This window comes from Stegostoma tigrinum, chromosome 7, assembly GCF_030684315.1.
Source record: "Stegostoma tigrinum isolate sSteTig4 chromosome 7, sSteTig4.hap1, whole genome shotgun sequence".
Lineage (NCBI taxonomy): Eukaryota > Metazoa > Chordata > Chondrichthyes > Orectolobiformes > Stegostomatidae > Stegostoma > Stegostoma tigrinum.
In genome coordinates this window covers 36,717,125-36,741,281 of record NC_081360.1, presented here as the reverse complement: position 1 = coordinate 36,741,281, position 24,157 = coordinate 36,717,125, and the positions used below count along the sequence as shown (strand labels likewise).

General features: G+C 40.3%; 1 protein-coding gene across 1 annotated transcript in view; it reads left to right on the top strand.

The window, feature by feature from the left end:
• Positions 1-24,157, top strand: part of ankar (ankyrin and armadillo repeat containing) — a 105,601-nt gene that overhangs the window by 36,425 nt on the left and 45,019 nt on the right. Inside the window, exons 9-13 of the mRNA XM_059647178.1 lie at positions 955-1,163; positions 3,539-3,643; positions 7,857-8,101; positions 12,367-12,535; positions 19,186-19,427. Coding sequence (XP_059503161.1) covers positions 955-1,163; positions 3,539-3,643; positions 7,857-8,101; positions 12,367-12,535; positions 19,186-19,427 — 970 coding nt within the window. The remainder of the gene's footprint in view (positions 1-954; positions 1,164-3,538; positions 3,644-7,856; positions 8,102-12,366; positions 12,536-19,185; positions 19,428-24,157) is intronic.

Below are 24,157 nucleotides of genomic sequence, written 5' to 3'. Positions count from 1 at the left end.
CAAATATTGTGTTCCATGACATAGATGTAAAATATTTATGTAATTTTTGTTTCAGAGCCAGTGCCTAACTTTGACACGTAATTTTTACAATTTTCTTGCCAGACAAGAGAAAAGCAGACAAATATCTCTTCAGCTATATTTACAAAACTGCATTGCATTTATATAATGCATGTAAAATTATCTGGTTCTCACAGAACAGTGATCAAAGAACACAATAATAAGAGTTGTAATGGGCCCTTTGGCTATGCAAGCCTGATGCCTCATTCAATAAAATCATAGCTAATCTGATAATGACTTTAACTCTACTTTCCTGTCATCCCCACCCCCACTTTATCTGTGACTTTAAAAGGACATTTGACATCAAGCCACATGAGGAAATACTGGCCCAGATTAAACAAAAGTAGGTTTTACATCCTAAAGCAATAGAGGGATGTCAAGAGGCTTTGGGATAATTTTAAAATTTTATATTGGCCAAATGAAGGCAACTGGAGGCACTGCCACCAAGCATAACACATTCAAGATTGGGATCTGGAGGACACTGGAATTACAGGAGCATAGAGACTTCTGAGTGTTGTAAGGCTGAATAACATTAAGCAATAAGCAGTGCTAATACTGTTTTGATGATGTAATGAAATAAATGTGTGTTTGGGAGTTAATCTTAGATTCAAGAATGATATCAAGGATTCTGAGAATTAACTATTTTTGGAGCTAATAAAACTGATAGCAGTTGTGAAATTAAAAGAAATTTCATTATCCCTATCTTAAAAGAAAAATGCTGGATTGCAAGATCTTCTCCCACCTGTATCCTCATCACCACCCTTTGTCTAGAAAATTACTGTGGTGTTAAAAAAATTATGTAAATATTAATTCAGAGAATGACAATTTCCTGCAGATATATTCTGTTATTTTACTGCTGCTAGTCTGTGAAGGCATTCTGATTTTCTTTTGATTTAGATACAACTCTACTCCTCTATTGCTTGCTGCAATGGCTGGTGCATTTGATGCACTTCAGTATTTACTATCCCTTGGAGCCAATTTAACAAAGCTCGACAGTGAAAGTAACAATATTGTTCATTTGGCAGCACTCTACTCCCATACAGATATCCTCAAGTATGTCATTGAGCAGAATATTCCAGAACTACCTGTCTGGGAACTCCTTAAAGGTATGTATTTACTGGTTCAACTCAGAACTCAGAAGGTTTATATTTAATAATGTAATTGATTCTCACTGAAAGGATATATTCTGAGAAAGTGTTGGGATGTTTTTCATGTGGTGAAAGGGTTCTTTTTTGACATCACTCTCAAGGAATCATAAAGTCATTGAAAGTATTGATTTGTATAGTGCATCTATACTGTGAATGTAGGATGAATGTAGCTTATTGATTACATTTTTAAATCCCCACTTTCATCTCCTGATTGTCTCCTTTAGGAGACAATGTCTTGTAAGGGTACATCTCCATTGACATCACTGGTAATGTTGTCTAAATGATCACACATATAAAGCTATAAAAATATATAGCTATAAAAATCAATGGACCAATAATGTTGATATCCACACAAATTATCCAGTATCAAAGGAAGGTGTCTCAGTCACCAATAGAACTTCAACTGCTTCGCCTATATAAACCAAACCAAAGGAGGCATTGAAAAAAAATCAAAGTTTGTTTCAAAATCTTTAAGACTTCATATAATGATCCCATTTCAGGTTTCCAAAGGAGATAGCAAGAATACAGATGCTGGAGTCAGAGGCAACATAGTGTGGAGCTGGAGGAACGCAGCAAGTCAGGCAGCATCAAAGGAGCGGGAAAGTTGAGGTTTTGGGTTGGGTCCTTTCTTCAGAAATGGACCCAGTGAAGAGATGACCCTTTAGAACTGAGATAAAGAGGATTTCTTAAGCCAGAGGTTGTGAATCTGTGGAACTCATTTCCAAAGAAGGCTGCAGAGGCCAAGTCATGGAATGTATTTAAGACGGAGATAGATAGATTCTTGATTAGTAAGGTAATCAAAGGTTACAGGGAGAAGACAGAAAAATGTGGTTGAGAAACATATCAGCCCATAAGTGAAAGGCAGAGCAGATTCAAAGAGCTGAGTGGCCTAATCCTGTTCGTACATCTTATGATCTTATCATCTAAATGCTACCAGCGTGGAATGAGTGAGCCACCTGGTCAGAGCAATGCTGACAGTGATGAAATAACCCCAACAAAGTTATAAGAAGATCAATGCCTCTCTGCTCTTCACAAGGTTAAGTATTATTATGTTCTGTCTGGTGACTCACATTAACTCTATGTCTGCCACTGCACACACCTCCCACTAAGACTAATTCTTTCTTAGTCCCCCTATTGCAAGCATCATCTACAATAGCCCTCACCCACCTCATCTAAAGTACATGATTAATGTGAAAGAGGCTTCACCAGAGTGAGACAAAGGCTGAATACAAAGCAAAAGCATGTTTCAATTATATAGATGATAATACCCAGAGTGGGACAGAAAGGGACAGGGAGTACAAAGGAGCCCCTCTCCAAGTCTCAACCAACCTGACTTGTAATAATACCACCAGTCAAATTCCTGGAGTTCCCTTCATAAGAATTCTGTGTATCTCTACCTGATAGACTGCAACAATAAAGCATGTGCTTCGTCATCAGTTTCTTAAGGGCAGTTAGAGTTGGGGAAGAAAAGCTGGCCTTACCACAGCTGTCACATCCCAAGAAAGAATAAGAAAAATACTTGAAGCCTGTCCTTTTGGGTGTAGAAGTAAAGGTTGTGCACACAGCAGTATTTTTAGGCCCAGACATGATTTCTGTCTACTGTTGCTGCTACAGCTTCCAAATCATGGAAACAGTCAGCTGCAGTATACTGAAACATCAACCACAAAACACAAGGCAGTGAGGAATATTTAAAGCATTGGAATATGTTTTGGATTGCCCACTCATAGAGCCAGCAGGACACCATTTGCTTGGATGCTCTGCTTCTGGATTATAAATTTCCATGATGATATGGTTCTGTGGCATCACTGTTTCCCATTTGTTACTAGTTGAACGTTTTTGTTTCACATTGAATGTCTTCTATAAGTGATTAGAATGTACAATTAATTTAAATAAAATAAGTGAAAAATACAGAAATACAACCTCAATTTCAACATATCCCATAAATAATTTTTTACAAGTATTCAACAATTTGTAAGAAGCACAGTATAAAAGCCTCTTTACAACAATTGAAGTTGTGTTTATCAAGTTGATGCCGCTATATTATCTGAATGGCATTTTCTATTCTATAATACTTCTGTAATTCTACTATTTTATCCTGCCCTCCACCATATAGCAGATCTTCACTAATGTTCTCCTATCCTCTTATAAATTTAAAAATCCTTACATTTCTATCTTCATTCTGTAATGATGAAAGGTCATTGGCCTAAAAAATGCTGTATTGCTCTTTCCAGAAGTTGCATGATGTGACGACTAGTTTAAACTTGCTTTTGTTTTATTTCTGTATATTTCGCTTCAGTACTTTTGTTTAAAATTTCCCATCTTTCTTTTTCTAGAAATGCTGAAGAGCAAAGTATATAAAAAGCAGGAGATGGGAGTGAGATCACTTGAGGTTCTTTGTGTAATAGACAAGCAATACTGGAAAGCAATTCATTCTGCAGGTGAGAAGAACTAATGTGAAGGTACAAAAAAACGCAATGGAAATGACAAAGAAACTTTAAAAGGATTATCCTCATTAACAAACCCCTCCCAGTTCCTTCAACTCTGTTTCCAAATTGATTTTCCATTTTTCTGAATGCAGCATATAATGAATCCCTTACAATGAAACCATCAGCTATGGGAGAGCTTTCCATCTCCATAATGCAACACTAATTTTCTTCTTATGCCTTTTACTTTGCAACCTATCTCCCAACTTTAAAGCATCTTCAAAAGCTGTCGATACTTATGTCCCTCACTCCCTCACCCCAAACCTCTTGCTTAGACATCTGGCCCCTCGCTACATGAACGGCAATAAGAATGCAAATTATTGGGAATTGGCCATAATCTTAATAAGAATAAATAGTAGCATTAGTGCTTCAAATTTCAAAGACTTAATTAATTAATAAAAATATTGGCTTCTGGAAAATTTGATTTCAGTTCTAGATTCTAATATTCTAATCCTGGATGAGGGATTTCAATGTCCAGCACCAAGAATGGAGCAGCAGCAGGACTACTAATCATGTGGATCAAATCCTAAAGGACAAACCTGCTAGACTGTGTCTGCAGAAGGTGGTGGGGGAACAACCCAGAGTGAAAAAACATGCTTGACCGCATCCTTACCAATATCACTGGGTTAAATGGCACAACTTTTGAACAGGTCTAGCAACTCAAGACTGGGAATGCATGAGGCACTGTGAGCCATCAATAGCAGCAGAATTGTACTCCAACACAATCTGCAACCTCATGGTCCAGCGTATTTCCCACTCAAACATTACAATCAAGCAAGGGGATCAACTCTGGCTCAATGGAGAGTGCAGAGGGCATGTCAGGAGTGGCACCAGGCATACCTAAAGATGCGGTGTTAACCCGCGAAGCTACCAAACAAAATTACTTGCGTGCCAAACAGCATAAGCAACAAGTGATAGACGAGGCTAAACAATCCCTCAACCAACAGCTCAGAACTTTGCTCTTCAATCCTGTCACATTTAGGTCAATGTTGGTGGACAAGTAAACAACTCACTGGAGGACGAAGCTCCACAAATATCCCTATTCTGAATGATGGAGGACCAACATATCAGTGAAAAAGACAAGGATGAAACATTTGTAGCAATTCTCAGCCAGAAGTGCTGTGTGGATGATCCATCTTGGCCTCCGCCAGTGGCATCCAACATCGCCAAAATTAGTGGTCAGCCAATTCGATTCACTCTGCATGAAATCAAGAAGCAGTTGGAGACTGATATTGCAAAGGCTATAGGTTGTGACGACATACCGGCAATAATACTGAAAACTTATGCTCCAGAACTTGTGGCTGTCCTAGTCAAGCTCTTCCAGTACAGTTAAAACATCGAGCATCTACCCGACAATGTGGAAAGTTGCCTGGGTATGTCCTGTGCACAAAAAAAACCCAAGACAAATCCAACCCAGCCAATTATTGCCCCAACAGTCTACTCTGAGTCATCAAAAAGTGATGGAAAGGGTCGTCAATGTTGTTATCAAGCAGCACCTGCTCAATAATGCCCAGTTTAAGTTCCACCAGGGCCACTCAGCTTCTGATGTCATTACAGCCTTTGTTCAAGCGTAGACAAAAAATTTGAATTCCAGAGGTGAGGTGAGAGTGATAGCCCTAGACATCAAGGCCACTTTTGAATGAGTATAGCATCAAGCAGTCCTAGCAAAACTGGAATCAGTGGGTATCAGGGGGCAAACTCTCCACTGAATGGATTCATACGTGGCATGTGGGAAGATGATTGTAGTTGTTGGAGGTTAGTCACCTCAGCTCAAGGAGATCGCTGCAGGAATCCATGAGGGAAGTGTCCTCAGTCCAACTACCTTCAGCTGCTTCATTGATGACCTACCATCCATCATAGGGTCAGAAGTGGGAATGTTCACCAATGATTGCACCATTCACGACTCTTTAGATACTGGAACAGTCCGTGTTCAAATGCAACAAGATCTGGACAATATCCAGGATTGAGTTGACACATGGTAAGTAACCATGTTACTTATCATGTAACACAATGCCAGGCAATGATTGTCTCTAATAACAGAAATCTAACCACTGCCCCTTGACGTTCAATGGTGTTACCATCACTGAATGCCACACTATCAACATCCTTGGGGTTAGCATTGACCAGAGACTAAACTGAACTCACCACGTAAACACAATGGCCACAAGAGCAAGTTAGAGGCGAGGAATGCTGAAGCAAGTAACTCGCTTACTGATTCCCCAAAGCTTGTCCACTACCCACAAGGCGTGAGTCAGGCATGTGATGGAATGTTCCCATTTGGCTGGATAGGTGCAACGCCAACAACATTCAAGAAGCTTGACACCATCCAAGCCAAAGCAGCCTGTTTGAGTGGCACCACATCCACTAATATCCATTCCCTCCACCACCAATGCTTAGTCGCAGCAGTGTGTGTTATTTACAAGACACATTGCAGAAATTCACCAATGATCCTTAGACAGCACCTTCCAAATACATGACCACTTCCTTCTAGAAGGACAAGGGCAGTAGATACATGGGAAGACCACCACCTGCAAATTCTCCTCCAAGGCACTCACCATCTTGACAGGAAATATGTCGCTTTTCCTTAACTGTTGCTGGGTCAAAATCCTGGAATTCCCTCCCTAATGGCATTCTGAGTCAACCTACAGCATGTGGACTACAGCAGTTCAAGAAGGAAGCTCATCACCACCTTCTCAAAGGCAACTCAGGACAGGCAATAAAAATAATGCTGGCCATCCAGTGATGCCCAATGAATGAATAAAAAGAAATCTGGCCTCCATGGTGTTTTGCTTTTATATCTATCTACACAATATTGATATCAAATTAATTTCTGTTTTCTTCCAGGGTGGTGTTTTAATAATTTTGGAAAAGTTGAATGCATTCTTTATAAGATGCAGGGCTGCTACATTTACTTTAGTGGCCCAAATCTATCTATCACAGTTTTAAAACTGTCAACTACATGAAATATTATTAAATCTAGCAGTGATTCTTTTTATTGTTTTAAGAGATATGATCTGAGAAGACCAATATTTAATATCCACCCCTAATTGCTCTGAGATAGTGGTGACATCTGTAGTGTCTGCTGTTAGTATGGAAGCCACAATGTTGTTAGGGAGGACATTTATGGTGGCTCAGTGGTTAGCACTGCTGTCTCACAGTGCTAGAGACCCAGGTACAATTCCACCCTTGGGCAACTGTCTGTGTGGAGTTTGCACATTCTCTCTGTGTCTGTGTGGGTTTCCATCTAAAATCCAAAATGTGAAGGTTAGGTGGATGTGCCATGGGAAATGCAGGGTTACAAAGGTATGGGTCGGGGTGGGATGCTGTTTGGTGGCCCAGTGTGGACTCAATGGACCGAATGACCTGCTTTCCACACTGTAGAGATTCTGTGAAGCTGCAGGATTTTGACACTGTGACTGTGGAGGAATGGTAATATAGTTCCGTATCAGGACTTCCTGTGATGTGTTAGGGAAGGTTCCCATCTGTTTGAGGCCCTTGCTTTCTTGGGTGTAGAGATCAAGGGTGGTGATGAAATGAGGACTAAGTTACTTATTGAGATTCTTTGGAAAGTGTAATTCAAAGCACTTTTATAATAACAATACAGTGACAAAATCAGGACAAAAATACCCCTACTACTATTAGTATCTTAAAATAATCAATACAAACTCTATATCTTTGATGACTTAATATTTTGAAATCCACACAAAGAGAAGCAGTTAGGCATCAAGTAAAGTTTAGCATTCAGTGACTGTGAAAAGAGACAAGATGTGATGGTTGCAGGTCTCCACCTTTTTTTATTACATTATGGTAATTGAGCAGGTGGTGGTGAGTCACCTTTTGAACTGTAGTCTATCTGTTGTGGGTTCAGTCGCAGAACTGTTAGGAAGGGAGTTCAGGATTTTGACTCACTGACAATGACTAGATTAAGGATGTACTGCTTTGTTGTATTGCGCCAGTATGTAAATATTATCAGCAAGATGTGGCCATTTGACCCTCCTTGTCAGGCCTGAATTTACTTATTTTTCAAAAGCTGTCTTCATGTCCTGCTTTCCTGATTTCTCAATAAATTCAGAATTTCTTAATAAACACAAAGTTGAAAGTTCCTGAAAAGTATAAGAAACTAGATTGTGTCCTACATAACACTAACTTGTTGAATTCTTTGATTTAGGTAGCATTCCTGCTCTTGTGGATTTGTTATACAGTAAATATGAGACACTGCAATGTATTGCTGCTGCTGTACTATGTAATCTCTCCAGCTATTCTGAAGTCTGTCACTCGATTATTGATTATAATATCATCCCAGTTCTTATTGAATTACTGCACAGTAAACAGCCTGAGCTTCAGTCACGTTGTTCTGTCATCCTGTTTGATATTGCCCAGATTGAGGATAACGCCAGTCTAATCACCTCCCTTGTAAGTAATTCTCACTCATTTTTTAAGTAGTAGAATTCAATGTATAAAATCAAAGGCATGGGGCAACATAATTTTTTTTTGAACTATTCTATGCTTTGGCATCGTTTTTGAACTCCAGAATGTTTTAACATTTAACAAAATCTCTATACGTTTACAACTGCTTTTTCTCTGTTATGTTACATTGATCATTTCAATGCAATTTGCCTAAAATTAGCCAAACTAATACAAATGAACTTAAGGAATTTCAAGTGCAAGTTGAACTCAAACTGAGTTTCCATAATATATTGTGTTGGGAACAGTCCCCACCCTAAACAGGCCATGCCCCAGGTCAAGTTAATCACTATACTATATTCCAACTATTGTACTTGGCAAGCCTTTCAGGATATTCTTAAAACTAATTTTTTTTAAGCGTAAGCAAACTGATAGACTACTTTGTAAAGATGATAAGTATTTAAAATCGTACATTTAATTAATAACTGATTGCTGTAAATCAATGAAAACAGTAAAAGCTATGCATTGAAGTCATTTTCATTCACTTTGTACCCAGTTATTTATTGTTGGTGGATTAGACAGTCTAAAGGTCCCGAGCATCTATATTGTTGCAAAAATGCCAAAATTCCCATAGATCAGAATTCCCATCCACATTTACATAATTACATAATTTCTGTTTTTTGCATGGACATTTTTGTGGACATCCCAAGCTTCATTGAATATAACTTGTTGAGGGCAGAGTAGGTCTAGTTTCAGTGAATTTATTTTTGATAGCCAGGGTAACTCTTTGGTGAGATGAGATACACCAATGAATTTGATTCTAGATCGCATCTTAGCCCTAGATTGGCACCCATTTATTCTGAGGCTGTGCCATCTGGCCCTGGACTCCCCCAGAAGAAGCATTCTCTCAACGTTTACCCTGTCAATCTCCTTAAGAATCCTGTATGTTTCAATGAGATCACCTGTCTTTCTTCGAGACTCCAATGAGTAGGTTTCCAATCTGTCTAGACTTTGTTCAGGGGACAATCTTGCCAGGACTCATACTGGCGAGTTTTGTGTGAACTGCCTCCTCTGAAATAATATCTCACCTCGGGTGGGAGGAGCCAAGGTGTTTGCAGCACGTCAGATGATGTCTCGCCAGCACCTTGTACAGTTGAAGAAAGATTTTTGTATTCTTATATTCTAAACCCCTTGAGGTGAGGGCCATAATTCATTTGGCATTCTTGATTACCTGCTGCACCTGCTTTCTGTGTTTCATGCATGGGTTCCTACAGGTTGCAGCTTTCTGTAGCTTTTTTTCTATTTGAATAATATTGTTCTTCTGTTCTCCCTTCCAAAATGAACAACTTCACATTTTCGCACATTATACAAGTGCCTTCTAATGCATTTAATATATTTTAAAATACTGTCTGACTGAACTTGCTTATGAAAATTTATGCATGCAAGTATAAAAATGAGTTAAAACAGTAATGTGAACCTTAACCTCAATGAGAAGCATTAGTAGAATATGCATTTGATTGATGATTATATCCAAATTCGAAACTTTACTCCATCAAGTCTTTTAGCTTCTGCTAACTGTTGCTTCAGCTGATCCGTTGGAGACTATTAACAGTATTCATGACCTATTTCTCTTTGGCACAACATACTATTAACACACCACCACAATGTAGAGCCACACAATTATTGATTGGGAAAAGATATCAAAGAAAACATCTCAGCTATCATACAATCATAGCTCTGTCAAACACATTATTACATTTTCACTGAAATTAACTGTTTACTGAATGACTACTAGTAAAATCCATCCACTCCAGAGTATCAGTCTCCATATCTTCCAGTGTAGCCAATGATGAGGGGCATATCCAATCACAGCAGGAGTTCATCAAGAGAGCTTTCTATCAGATGTAGAAATATAGATATACTGTGGGACCTATAATAAAATGTTTTCACATGTACATAGATTGAGCATCAGGACTTTGTTATCAACATCTTTGTCACCCAGTAACCACTCTTTAGTCTACAGTGATGGTTCAATATAGTCACCCTAACAGTCTGCTGCCAGAATATCAAGTATCAATACTCATACTTTGCTGTTTATGGTCATCCAGCAGTTGGATTTTGAATGAATAGAATACCTTTCATCTCAGGTATAAGACAGAGTTGACATTTTGCATGAGCAAAATGCTATTTAAGATGTCAGTTGCCTTCTTTCACACATTGGGATGCCTGCAATCCTAGCAAAGCCGATTATTCACTTTTCTTAACTAAAAACTGAAAGGACTATCGTTTCTGTAGATTAAAGATAAAAATAGAAGTTGCTGGAAAAGCTCAGCAGGTCTGGTAGCATCTGTGAAGAGAAATCAGAGTAAACATTTCAACCCGAATGACCCCTCCTCAGAGATCCGAACTGTTAACTCTGATTTCTCTCCACAAATGCTGCCAGATCTTCTGAGCTTTTCCAGGAGTTTCTATTTTTTGTATTCCCTGCTAGACTTTGGGCCGAGAAAATGAAATGTAACTATTCTCTTTGAATAGAGCATCAGTAATCTCCTCTGCACCACAGTAGATGGCAAATTGTGAGATGTAACTGTAATATCCAACTCCAGCTCGAAAAGATCCAGCACTTAAATGTTCATCAGCACAGTCTTCTCCACAATGATACTTGCTCTGATATAATCTTGTAGTTGTAGCTACAACAAGTGGCATATTTCACTGAGTACATCCTTATCAAAGAGGAGGCTCTTGCGAAGTATAGAGATTGTAGGGCATGTTTAAAAAAGAAATTATGCCAAAGAGGGGCAATGAAATAACTTTGGCAGATAGGATTAAGGAAAGCCCTAAAGTATTTTATAAGCATATTAAGAGTAAAAGGATTACCAGGGAAAAAGTGGGGTCCAGGACACCAAAGGGGCAACTTGTACACTGAGCCAGATGACATGGGTAAGGTTTGAAGTGAATATTTCTCAGCTGTATTCAAAAAGGAGAAAAACTTTGAAGCTGGAGATTTCACTTGGTGCCGTAAGGTTTCAGAGCTTGTTAAGATTAGTTAGGAGGAGACATTTGATGTTTTACCAGCATAAATGTGTATAAATCCCCAGGGCCTGAGATGTATCCTGGGCTGCTATGTGAGGCAAGGGAGGAGATTGCTGGGGCACTGATGGAGTTATTGAATACTTCACTTGTCACAGTTTAGACATGTGGATGGAAGGGCTTATTTCTATGCTGAACAAGTCTTTGACGCTAAAGTGTATACATGTCACTATGTTTTTTCTGAGATTCTTGTAAGGAGAATTGTACCTACAACATCCTGGGTATATATGGAGTCCTGCTGAAATCTCTTCTTCTGTCTTCTTCCTGCCCTTAGCTCTTGTATTAGAATACCCTGCTCTTTGTGGTCTCTGCTCATCCTGTCATTCACCCTGGGCTCCGATGTCTGTAAGCAACAAGTTTTTTCAGAAATCTTGAAGTTTGGACAAAGTTCTTCAGTGATTGTAATACCACTCTCTGTAGACCCTTGCAACTTCAATGATCTAAGAAAAGCATTATATAATTGTATAATCATGGTAACATCAGAGGAAATCAACCAGTAACTAATCTACTTCCTTTATATTCCTTTAAGTAGTACCGTTGAGCCCTACCCTGCTGCATAATGCATATTCACCTCTGTAAGGTTAGGAAAGGGTGTTGGCTAGAGCATTCAGTTTTGAAATGGTGCAGTTCACTTCATGTTGGCATTGCATAAGTTGATTGTATCATGATTTTCCTGCACTGCATTCTTGCTGCAGATTTTAATTGTTAGTGTACTTACGAGTGAAATTGACAGTTGAAGTGTGTGCATGCAACAAATGCCATTTTGATCCCTCTGAGGCATTGATAGCATCAAGCCAATGGAAGTAACTAGAGGCAAAATTATGTTTTCAATCCTTTAAATGAGCTGTAGGGCTTCATAGACACTTTTAATCACCCTTTTCACTTATTACACCTTTTAAGTAGGTTGAGACTAAAATCCACTGATTGAAAGGTGACTGGAGAGATTCGGTCTGGTATCCTGAAGGAAAGAAGTTGTAGGGCTGCAAGGGAAAGGCGAGAGAGTGAGTCTCACTATATTACACTTCCAGTGAACATGGGTTTAATAGGTCAAATGGCCTCATTCTGTACTGTGCCAGTAAAATTATTTATTACTTTTGTAATGTTACCCTTAAACTTATAACTTTGACTCATTGGAACTGTACCTAATTAGATACTCATGAGCACTTATTCTTTTGACTTCCCAGGGTGCCATTCCTCCTCTGGTGAAGATTTTAAATTCTGAAGTCGAAGATGTGTTAATCAATGCAACTAGATGCATTCGGATATTATGCACTAATAATCCAGTTAATCAGACCTTAGTGGCTAATGAAGGAGCAATTCCGCTACTGGTGGAAATGTTAAGTGTGACTTCAGGTAATTTATTTTTAAACATTTTTCCAAATTGTACGTTGGATTTTATGCTCAAACAAAACTCAAATAGAGATAACAAGGTATAGAGCTGGATGAACACAGCAGGTCAAGCAGCATCAGAGGATCAGGAAGACTGACGTTTTGGGTCTAGACCTTTCTTCAGAAATGGGGGAGGGGAAGAGGGTTCTGAAATAAATAGGGAGAGAGGAGGAGGCGGATAGAAATGGATAGAGGAGACCTATCTTCTCCTCTATCCATCTTCGATCCGCCTCCCCCTCTCTCCCTATTTATTTCAGAACCCTCTTCCCCTCCCCCATTTCTGAAGAAGGGTCTAGGCCTGAAACGTCAGCCTCCCTGCTCCTCTGATGCTGCTTGGCCTGCTGTGTTCATCAAGCTCTACACCTTGCTATTTCAAATTCTCTAGCATTTGCAGTTCCTACTATCTTTAAAACTCAAGTAGAGTTGTTCTGAAAAAGGATCACCGGACCCAAAACGTTAACTCTGTTTTTATCCTTCACAGATGCTGCCAGGCCTGCTGGGCTTTTCCAGCAACTTTGTTTTTGTTCTTGATTTACAGCATCTGCAGTTCTTTCGGTTTTTATTAGGGTTGGATAACAACTGAGTATACTAGCCCCCCTGGCAGTTTTCAGGGTCAGCTTAATTTGAATTACATCAGGTTGCAACATGATAGATTTTACTTGATGGAAGCTCACCATTTGAATCCAGGATTGATTTGTTGCTGAAGAATTTAAAAACCTGCAGCAGTCTGAGCACAAGCACAAGAGAGAATTAGATTCACTTATGTTAAGAATGTGTAAGCCTGAAATGTCTGCAGAGTCCTGAATACCCAGCATCATTGGTAAAGGTTTTGAAGACTTTCTGCATGTTATCAGGGATAGGATGGAGGCACTGTTTAGTAAAGGGTATTGCACATCAAAAGAACAAATACAAAAGATGACCATCATGCACAAAACATTTAGTTTTATTCATCTATCACCATCCTCATTTGTGGTTAGCGTACAGAAAGCCTGGGCAGACATCTTTTTTTTTGAAAATATGTGTGGAGGTGTGTTTAAGAATAGGAACGACTTCCACAGGGGTTGGATGACTTTGTTTTGTACAGTTATGTTCTTTGCAGTTCATTGTATATGCGTGTGTAAGTAAGATCTCAAATTTTATGGGCATGAAATCTGAAGTCCCACTGGGACTTTCCAAATTTCCACATCTAGTTACCATATTTAAGACACTATACAGCACTCAGCTCTCTGTAATTCAGGGCATCACTCCACCACAACTCACCAAACCACACATTCCTGGAGATATCAAGGAAGACGCAAAAAGTGGTTCAATGCTTTAACAGTACCTTCCCTAGAGGTTCTTCTGAAGGCCGTCCAGGAGACAAAGAAAGTTTTTCTTTTCCATGCTGATGGCAAGTAAAAATCTATCATGTTGCAACCTGATGTAATTCAAATTAAGCTGACCCTGAAAACTGCCAGGGGGCTTAGTACACTCAGTTGATGGCAACAGGAGGCCATCCTGACTGCCAAAAAATAGTCAGGGCAGACGTGGCTACAGATGACGATGCCAGTGGATGACTCACAACCTGCAAGAAGATGAATGATTTCAGGGTGATGAAAAGGTGAATGATGTGCTGCGCTGTGTCAGGGTGTTTACTATAGTCTATTCAATACTTCATGCTTCAATGTGTATCGGTTAGCATAATAAACATTGCAGAGGAGTGCCTCTTGGGAAGCCAGTCATATTCATCTGACGTCTCTTGTGCAGCCAATGTCTGTCATTTGTTTGGAGGTACTAATGCAGCATTACTTGCACCACAGTAGTTCTGCCTGTCACACATCTGGCAAGATTAACATTTCAAATCTGAAACACTTAGCAGCTCATACAAAATTAGGTCACATGCCTTTCATATCACAGCTTACAAGAATTTGCACATCTGATAGCTTTTACCCAAAGAGTTTCAGGGCAACTCTGATCGTCAGAGTTTTTTTTCGTTCAGTCGTGTGATGTTGGTTTCACTAATTGGACCAGTATTTATTGCCCATCTTGGAGGGCAACCTCTGATGAAGGGTCTAGGTCCAAAACATCAGCTTTTGTGCTCCTGAGATGCTGCTTGGCCTGCTGTGTTCATCCACCTTCACGCTTTGTTATCTTGGATTCTCCAGCATCTGCAGTTCCCATTATCTCTATGTCTAACTCCAGACTGTCAAGAACATGTGGTCCCTCTGAAGTTGGAGAAGTGGAGAGAAATATATCCAAATGTTCCTCTATCCCCTCCCCCCACTCCAGTGGAACTGTCTGTTCTTCTCAGTTTGGCTGTTAGACACACCAATGTTCTGCCTTTCTGACATGCTGATCGCTTAATCTGAACAATCAACATCCTTTCACCCGCAGCACTCCAACCCACCCCCACCCCCAACTATTATATCAATGCTGCCGCCTCCACACTTCACTTAAGCTCTGATGAAAAGTCAGCTGGATTCAAAAGGCTAGCTCGTTTTCTGTCTGTGGTTGCTGCCTGACCAACTGTGATCTCCAGCACTTTGTTGTTTCCAGTACAGGTTCTAGAAACTGCAGTAATTTTCTCCTCTTCTGAGTTCAGCCTTGCTTGTCTGTTCTGGCCAGTTTCCTGACATCAGCCAGTATGGCTGCATTGTCTGTTGGCCCACTGACATTCACCTATTATAGTGTAACTAAGGGATTTGACTGAGACTTCACATTTATCAATCAATTTGGAAAGGTTTAACCTTAGAGCTGTTAACACTTGCCCAGAAAAAGAGCTTGTTTATGTCAGTGCCAGAAAGCACCTTTTTTTAGCAGAATAGTTCCCCTTCTGGGTACTCTGGATTTTACTTCCAAGATTAAAAAAAGCAAAATTAGCACCAACCAAATCACTTGGAATAATTTGCTATTTCCATCCACACAAATGGATTTTGCGAGGTGTATTTTTTTCTGTTCACATTGAGTGAGAAATAGTTCTCAATTTAAAATAAAATGAATCACGTATACAAGTCCCCAGTTTGGGCAATTTCATGGGAGAAGATCAAAAATCTCAATGCAGCTTCTGAAAATTGAAAATCTCAAAAGAAAGTTCAAGAAATAATCAGCAGACAATGCAGCATCTTTCGAGAGAGAAACAGATATTGCAGATCAATGACCTGCACTGGTTCTGTTGAAGAGCCATTGTTCTCTATATTTCACTGCATAGATGCAACCAGAAATGATAAGCATTTCCAACAATTCTCATTTCAGTTGGAGCAAAGTAATCCTTTTTGCCAGCCTTCCAAAATACAATTAGTCCTTTTATTATTTTTGTAATTTCTAGCCTTGTGTGTTGATTTATTCTTAATTTGTACTTTCTAACCCTTCCTGTCACAGTCTGTTCATTATTTCCAATTTTCTCTTGTCTCTACACTTTGAATTACTACACCTTCGCAAATTCACTCACTTTTCACTGCTATTTGGTTTGAAGTCCTTCAACTTCCCTAGTTTTACAACTCACTAGAACACCAGCCACAGCACAGTTCAGGTATAAAGTCCTAATGGCACAGTGCCCACTTTCCCCATACCATTTTGGTACCCAATTAACCAGAACTCACTTCTCTCAGTCCAGTCTTTGGGTCACACATTTGTTTATCTCATTGTCCCTTTGTCAATTTACACATTGCTTAGGTAATAAACCATAGATTATTTGAGTTTTGAGGTTCTGCTTTTTAACTTGTTTTCTAGTTCCTTGCATTGACTCTGAACGATCACTTTCCTTGTCATGCCTATATCAGTGGCGCCCACGTGGATCATGATCACTGTGTCCTCCCCTTCCTACTACAAGATTCTCACCAGCACTAGTCAGAGGTCCAGAATCCTGGCAGCAGGAGATGATATAACACAGTAGCTGCAACTTCCCAGTCTTTAACTGGCCTGTCAGTTGAACAGTGTTTCCCTGTCTTTTTGATACCAATAATCTGTTTTTTGAATCAAGCATCAAGTTGTTTCCTCACCTATCTACTCGAGTGTACTCCTCCCCGATGATGTCTGCTCCCAGTAAGCTTGCCTTTCTGGTCTTCTGAGAGTTGGGTTGGAGATTTTTTAATTAACATGTTAGTATTACTGTCTCTCTGTGTGAGATTGTATACCGATATTCTCTAAACTGAATCCAGGGATGCATCCCACCATCTGAGGCCATGCATCACACTCTGGGACATGAAACATGCTTCAACTCGAAATGCTTCATGTTAATCTGTTTAGTGTTTACCAGCAGCCCCATCACTCAAACGTTGTAGCTCCATGGCCACTTGTGCTATAAAAAAAATCACAGGAAACTTGTTATCAGTGACTATCCAGGGATTCAAAACTTAGGATTGGATAGGAGTTGCAAGGATTGGGAGGACACTTTTTCTGCATGGCCTGGGCACTTTGTTTTAATTTACCTCACGCTCCAGCAGCCTTCAACCAAGTTGAAGTGAAGAAAGATCCAACAAAGTGTCATATGAGTCCTGAATCCTAAGATAGGATAAATAAGTTAGGAAGGACTGTAGAATTGGATACATCTTACTGAAACAATAATTGCTCTTGTTCAGAACAGCAGAGCAATCATTGAATGCATAGCCCCTTTAATGATGGCCAGATTGGCTGCTTTTGAATCTGGCTGTCCAGATTGACAGGTTATTTAGCCAATGAACCTGTCCCTCCCTCAGGGTATACTTTCCAGTGATCCAGTAGAAGAAGGGTCCAGACCCGAAATGCCAGCTTTCCTGCTGCTCTGATGCTGCCCGGTCTGCTGTATTCATCCAGTTCCATATCTTGTTATATGAGGCTCCAGCATCAACAGTTCCGACTATCTCCCAGTGAACATCTATATGCCTTCCTGCAAGCCATAACAGTTCAGCAACCAACCAGTGAGATATGCAGAATCAAAGGGCCAGCTAATTGTGTGTGGGGCTTGAGGAAATTGCTGACCCCATTATTACTTTGCAAATCAAACGTATTTAAACAGCACGCTCAGACGTCAGACAGCTGCTACTCCCTGCCCACTTGCCACACCATGATGTCTCAAACTGCTGACTCTCCTGCTCAACTGCCATAATTGTATTCCTAGGGTTGCTGTCACATCATCCAACCTATTTATCCCTAACACCCAATATCACCTCATTCAAAAGTGAACATGCCATGATACAGAGAACAAGAAGCCCCACAGTTTAGTAATACCTCCATATAGATTCTCCTCCAGACAAGGTCTGTTCCCCAGTGATGGTGACAAGAGACCTTTCCACCTGACCAAAATAGTGCAGTACAGGTTAACAGCTGTAGAGTTCACAAGTGAAATTGCATCGCCTGCTGAAAAACGGTCAATGACCTCTTACTCTCTGTAAGAATAAAGAGCACAGTCGCAGTAACTGAAAAATGACAGTCATTTAAGCCATCTGAGTGTGTGAGTGGAGAACACGTGGTCTGAGTGTGTAGGAACCAGTTCACAATGTGAAGGTTTTATCAGTTACAAAAGAGTATATGATGGAGCATTTATTAACATTACTCCCTTAACTGTGAGTGAACGGTTTGTTCTTAAAAGGTTTCACTACGCATTGAGATGATTCTCAGTTCTTAATCTGCCTGCATGACAAAGGAGCACACAACAACAGAATTGCTTAAAGACAAGTGGTACTGTTGCCATCATCCCTATATTGACCCCTACACAATAGAAGGTGATTGAACTGGCTGGAGGGATAGGGCAGATTGTAAATTTCAGACTGTGAGGCCAGCGAGCCAAGGCAACATTGCCAAACTGGTGTGAACAACTCAGTGTACAGGAGACATGCGACATTGCTCTGGGTAAAGAAATCACTGACAATCTAAGAAGGGAATGAGGCATCTCAACCTCCCTCCAGCCACCCCTTCTTCTCCTTGGGTTAGGGAGGTATCATTGTGCACCAACACATGTGGAATAAAGGAGTAACTTTTCGGTTCTGCTTGTTGTACGACCACAGTGTCATGAGCCAGGTCTTCACAAATAACTCCTGTCCATGAAGAGCCAGCTCTGCAATTGCGCAGTTGGAGGAAACAGCTGTAACAAGAATGATTAAAACTGTTTGAGCTCTGGAAGCTCCCTCTAGAAAGTGAGTGTTCACATACAGGATTCACTTTCAGTGGTCACAAACCAGCTGAATTAAACCCATCTAGTTTATCAATGCTGCTGCTCTTTCCTGGGATTTTCAACATCAGATATGTCTTGTGAATTCCGCTCATTACTTGGAGAAACAGAGCTATTAAGCCAAATCCCACAGCTCTGACTGCCTAAGTTTCTGGATTTGTGATGACTGTACTTACAGTTTGCGTTCAATTTGTGCACCAGTTCAGATTACAGTGAAGGTCCTTCCTTCTCAATCTCTCCGTTTGCCTCAGGTAAGGTGGTTAAATCATTGTCCGTCATTCCTCTGTAATGAGAGAACATTCTTTCAGAGTATTGTGCCTTTACTTAGCAAAATCCTGAAGTAGATATTCATAGGCTCACTGTGTATTTTTATAGCTGCTTTATTTTCTATTCATGGCTCATTGCGTATGCTGTCAACATTTTAGTTAATCAATTAAACTTTGTGATATGACTAAGAGTCCTAACTGTTATAAATGCAATTTTCATATAGAAGCTTTGCAGGGTGACGCATCAGTTGCTTTGGCTGAAGTTGCACGTGGTCACACGAAGAACCAAGATGCGATTGTTGCTGAAGGCGCAGTGGCTGCGATTGTAAATATCCTCAGTGGACGGAAAATCAGGATGCAGATGAAAGCAATAAAAGCAGTGGAGGTTTTAGCTGACAGAAATGCCGCAGTGCAAAAAAAATTTCTGGAAATGTCTACCGACAAGCATATTATAAAACTTCTCAAGGTATCTTTCAAACATAAACATATTCATGTAAGTTACATTGTTTCATTAAGTTTGTTAGTTTTACCAATTAATGACAGCTTGGGCATTGTACACCATCAGGTGATTGTAAAAAATAGAAACGGTTGAAGATATTTTGGGAGATAAGTAGGCACTTTATGTAGTTTTCCTCATTGAAGGATGGCACATGGGTCTTGCAGGTAGCCCTCGAAAACTTGCCATCCACAGACAATATATATAAGCAGTAATATACAAATGAATTTCTGCCACATTATGTTTTTCACAATTCTTCATAAAATTAATACATTTCTTGGTTTACCATGGGAATTCTACATCACTGTATTTATATGGCATCTACAGCACAGAAATGGGCCATTCAGCCTAACCTGTCTTTGTCAGCACGTATCTTACAAAAAACCTTCTTCCCTCCTTTTTTTCACTAAACCCTATCAGAATATTGTTTTGTTCCTCTCTCCTTTATACATACACAGTGATTCCTTAATGTATCTTAGTATTTGCCTTAACTACTCCTTTTGTAAGTTTCACTTACTTAGCATTTTTGAAGATTTCTACTAACTTACCATTGAATTTGTTGTTTGCTTTTTTCTAATTTGTTAACAGGATGCCTGCATCTGTTGCAAAATCAGCATTTATTGCTCATCTTAATTGCCTTGGGAAGGTGCAGGTAGCCAGCCCCTTGAACCACTGCAATCCATGTGGTGTATTTATTGTTATAGGGAGTTACAAAATCTGGACCCAGTAATGATGAAGGAATAGTGAAATATTTTCAAGAGCATGGATACTATGTGACTTGAGGAGAACTTGCTGGCGATCATGTTCCCAAGTTGTACTGCCTTAATTCTTTCAGTTAGAAGAATTTGAAGAATATTTAGTAAGTTTCTACACTGCATTTTGTACACGCTGCAAATACAGCGCAGAAATTATAGTAGGACTGAATGCTTAAGGTGGAGGATGAGTGCTAATCAAGGGGTGTTGCTCTGTCCTGGATGGTGTTGGTTTTTTAAAATATGTTGGAGGTTCATGCTTCCATACACTTGACAAGTACTTCATTGCAATCCTGAATTGTGCTTTTGTGGACAGGGTCCAAGGACTCTGGAATAGAGTCATTTGCTGCAGAATCCTCAGCCTGTGGCCTCCTCTTGGAGACATAGAATTTATCAGGGTCATCCACTAGGCTTTTGGTCAGCAATAATACCAAGGATGTTAATGGTGGGGAATTCAGTGATGGTTCCGCTACTGAATGTCTAGGGTTGTTACTCAGACTTTCTTGTTGGAGATGGTCATTACATTGTCACGCAGATGTTCTTTGCCATTTATCAGTTTGTTTTTAAGGTCTTTGTGGTAATGCCATCAAACTACTTCATTATCTGAGTTGTGGCAATGGAATTAAAGACTGTGCACTCATCAGCAAAGGTTATTGATGAAGCCACTGAAGATAGATTGGTAAAGGATACCACCATGAGGAACTCATGAAGCAAATATATGGAGCTGTAATGATATGGATCCTACATTCACCAGGCTCCACAGAGATTATAAAGAGGTCAGCTGGGTAGACCTCATAGAATATTGAGTTCCCTGATTCAGGCTGTTAATCTGGTATAGTCAGGGATCCCTGGCTGACAGACATAAAGAGAGTGTCAGGAGATCTGGTATTGGCATATGATGCCTCCCTGTATTTAATCGGGGAAGTATTAGCTCATAGGTGGCCTGATGGAGGGAAACGCCCAATAACATATGCAACTAGGACTTTGGCTATTGCAGAGTGTAAATATGCCCAGATGGAGAAGGAGGGTTTGGCAATCATATTTGGAGTCAAGATGTTCCACCAGTACCTTTACAGATACAAATTTGTGGTACTAAAGGACAGCTATGTCCGGCTAGACCTACATAAAGAGGACAAGGCAGTGCAGCTCATAGCTTCAGGCCAAATTCAGCAGTGGGCTCTAATACTATGAGCGTAAATTACAAGTTGGAACACCGTCTGTGAGGCCAATTGGCAAATGTAGCTACATTGAGCCACCTTCCGATTGCAGATACACTGCCAGTACTACTGTTACTGGGAGAGTACATAATGATTTTAAATTTTCTGAACACTCTTCCAGTCACAGCTGACAGTAGCAGATTGTGGATGCAGAAAGGCCCAGTCCTGGCAAAACTGAAACAGCTGGTAGTGATTGCGGATGTCATAGGTCCATCACAACTGGAACTGAAACCTTTTTGGACCTAGAGAGGCCAGATCACAGTGGAGGACTGCATAATACTATCAGGAGCAAGAGTGATTGTCCTGAGCAAAGATAGCCATCAGATACTGGCTGAACTCCATCAGGGTCGTTCAGGGTCTCCAAAATGAAGTTGTTGGTGAGAAGCTCTGTCTGGTGGCCAGGATTGGATGCAGACATAGCTGTGTTGGTGGGGCAGTGCCCAGAGTGCCAAAAAGGAAAGAAGTTACCACTTGCAGCTTTCCCACATTCATTGGGTGCATAAACCCTGGACTTGGTTTAACGCAACTATGCAGGTCCTTACATGGGCTCAATGTTCTTAGTCATTGCAGATGCCTACATAAGGTGGCTGAAAGTGCATGCCATTCACTTGTCAAACATGGGGATAATGATAGAAAAACTGCACACATCCTTTGCAATATACAGAATCTCGGAAGTGTTTGCCAGAGATAACAGGCCATTATATACCAGTAGGAAATTTGAGTATTTCTTAAAGTCAAATCACATCCGACATATAGGGACAGCTCCATACCATCCATTCATCCAATGGCCTAGTGGAAAGTGCAGTCCAAATTTTGAAGGCAGGCTTATGAAATAACCCACAGCTTCACTAGATACCAAACTGTTGCTGTTCCTGTTTGATTTTATGACCACCCCTATGCAACTACAGGAATAACTCCAGCAGAGTTACTAATGAGGAAAAGACTCCACGCCAAGTTAAATCTGATCTTCCCAAACCTGGGGTGAGGATGTAACGGCATTAGGAATACCAATGTCAGACACAAGACTCCACTAAGCAAGACATTCAGTTTACTTTTGGGACAAAGTTTGGTGACGGAACCAGGAAAATGGCCCAGCATGGATAAGAAGCATAGTTGACATGAGGTCAAGTCCAGTGACATATAAAGTTTGGGCAGGTACAACATTCTTGAACAAGCCTGTGGACCATATGAAAGCTACAAATTCGTAAATAGTGCAGGAGCACAACATGCCCTGCTCTTCAACTGACTTTGCAACTGTTCCTAAACCCGTGCATTCTCCCACTCCATTTAATGTTGAAGATACCTCCGAATCTGAGATTGATACGGTGGATGTTGCTGCCTTGACACCTTTGCTGCCTGAAGAGCAGAATGAATTTCTTCTGAGATGCTCCAAGTGCAAGACGTAAGCTCCTGTGCTTAATGCACCACCCAGATTAGAGGCAGGGCTGGAGGAACCTGACCAGTGCTAAAATGCCACAGGAGGAACTACAAAAAAAAACTGGTCTATGTCCTCAGATTCAGAGGGGGAGTGATGTAGTGATTGTAACAAGGTCAGCTAGATGAATTGGGGCTGTTAATCTGGCCCAATCAGGGAGCCCTGGCTGACAAATATAAACAGGAGTGTCAGCGGTTCCAGTCACTCTCAGAGCTGGCTCTGAGGAAGCTGGATCAGAGTCAATTACTTTCCATGTGTAAATAAAGGGTGACTTGATGATGGGATGTCAGCTTCTGTGGAGCATTTCAGGTCACTGGTCCCGCAACATTAACTCTGCTTTCTCTTCACAAATGCTGCCAGACCTGCTGAGTTTCTCCAACAATTTCTGTTTTTGTTTCACAAGCCTATTCCTTGAGCTGCAAATGACCGTCAGAAGTGTAGAGTTCATTCAGCCCACCACATTACTGTGTTTGTATTTCAAATTCCACATTCCCATCTAGTCACAAGACCTTTAATTCACTTGCCTAACAAAAATGTAACTCCTTCTGCCTTGAAAATATTCAATTATCCTGCCTCCATTGCCTTCTGAGGGAGAGTGTTAAAAGTCAGACAATGCTTCCAGAAAACAAGTCCTTCTCTTTTCTGTTTTGAAGGTTGACCCCTAATTTTAAAACAGTTCTCCCTCGTTCTGGATTCACCCACAATATTTCTGATAAACAGTCATCAAACTCAAAACATTAATTCTGCGTTTTCTCCACAGATGCTGCTGGACCAGTTTTAACCGCAATTTCTGTTTTTGTTTCAGATGGAGTCATAGACTCATGCAGCATAGAAGCAGACCCTTAAGTCCAACTCAGCTGTGCCAACCCAGTTCCCCAAACCAAATTAGTCCCTCTTGCCTGCATTTGGCCCATATCCCTCTAAACCTTTTCTATTCATATACCTATCTAAATGTTTTTTAACTGTTGCAACTGTATCTGCACCTGTCAATTCCTCTATCAGTTCATTCCACACACAAACCACCATCTGTGTGAAAAATGTTGTCCCTCAGGTTCTTTTCCATCTTTCTCCTCTCACCTTAAAGATATGCCCCCTAGTTTTAAACTCACTCACGATAGGGAAAAAACTTTGCTATTCACCTTATTTATGCCCTTCATGATTTTATAAACCTCATTAACTCTAGCCTCCTATGCTCTAGTGAAAAGTCCAGCTTATCCTTTAACTCAAACCCTCCACTCCCAGCAACATTCTGGTAAATCTTTTCTGAACCTTCCCCAATTTGATAATATTCTTCCC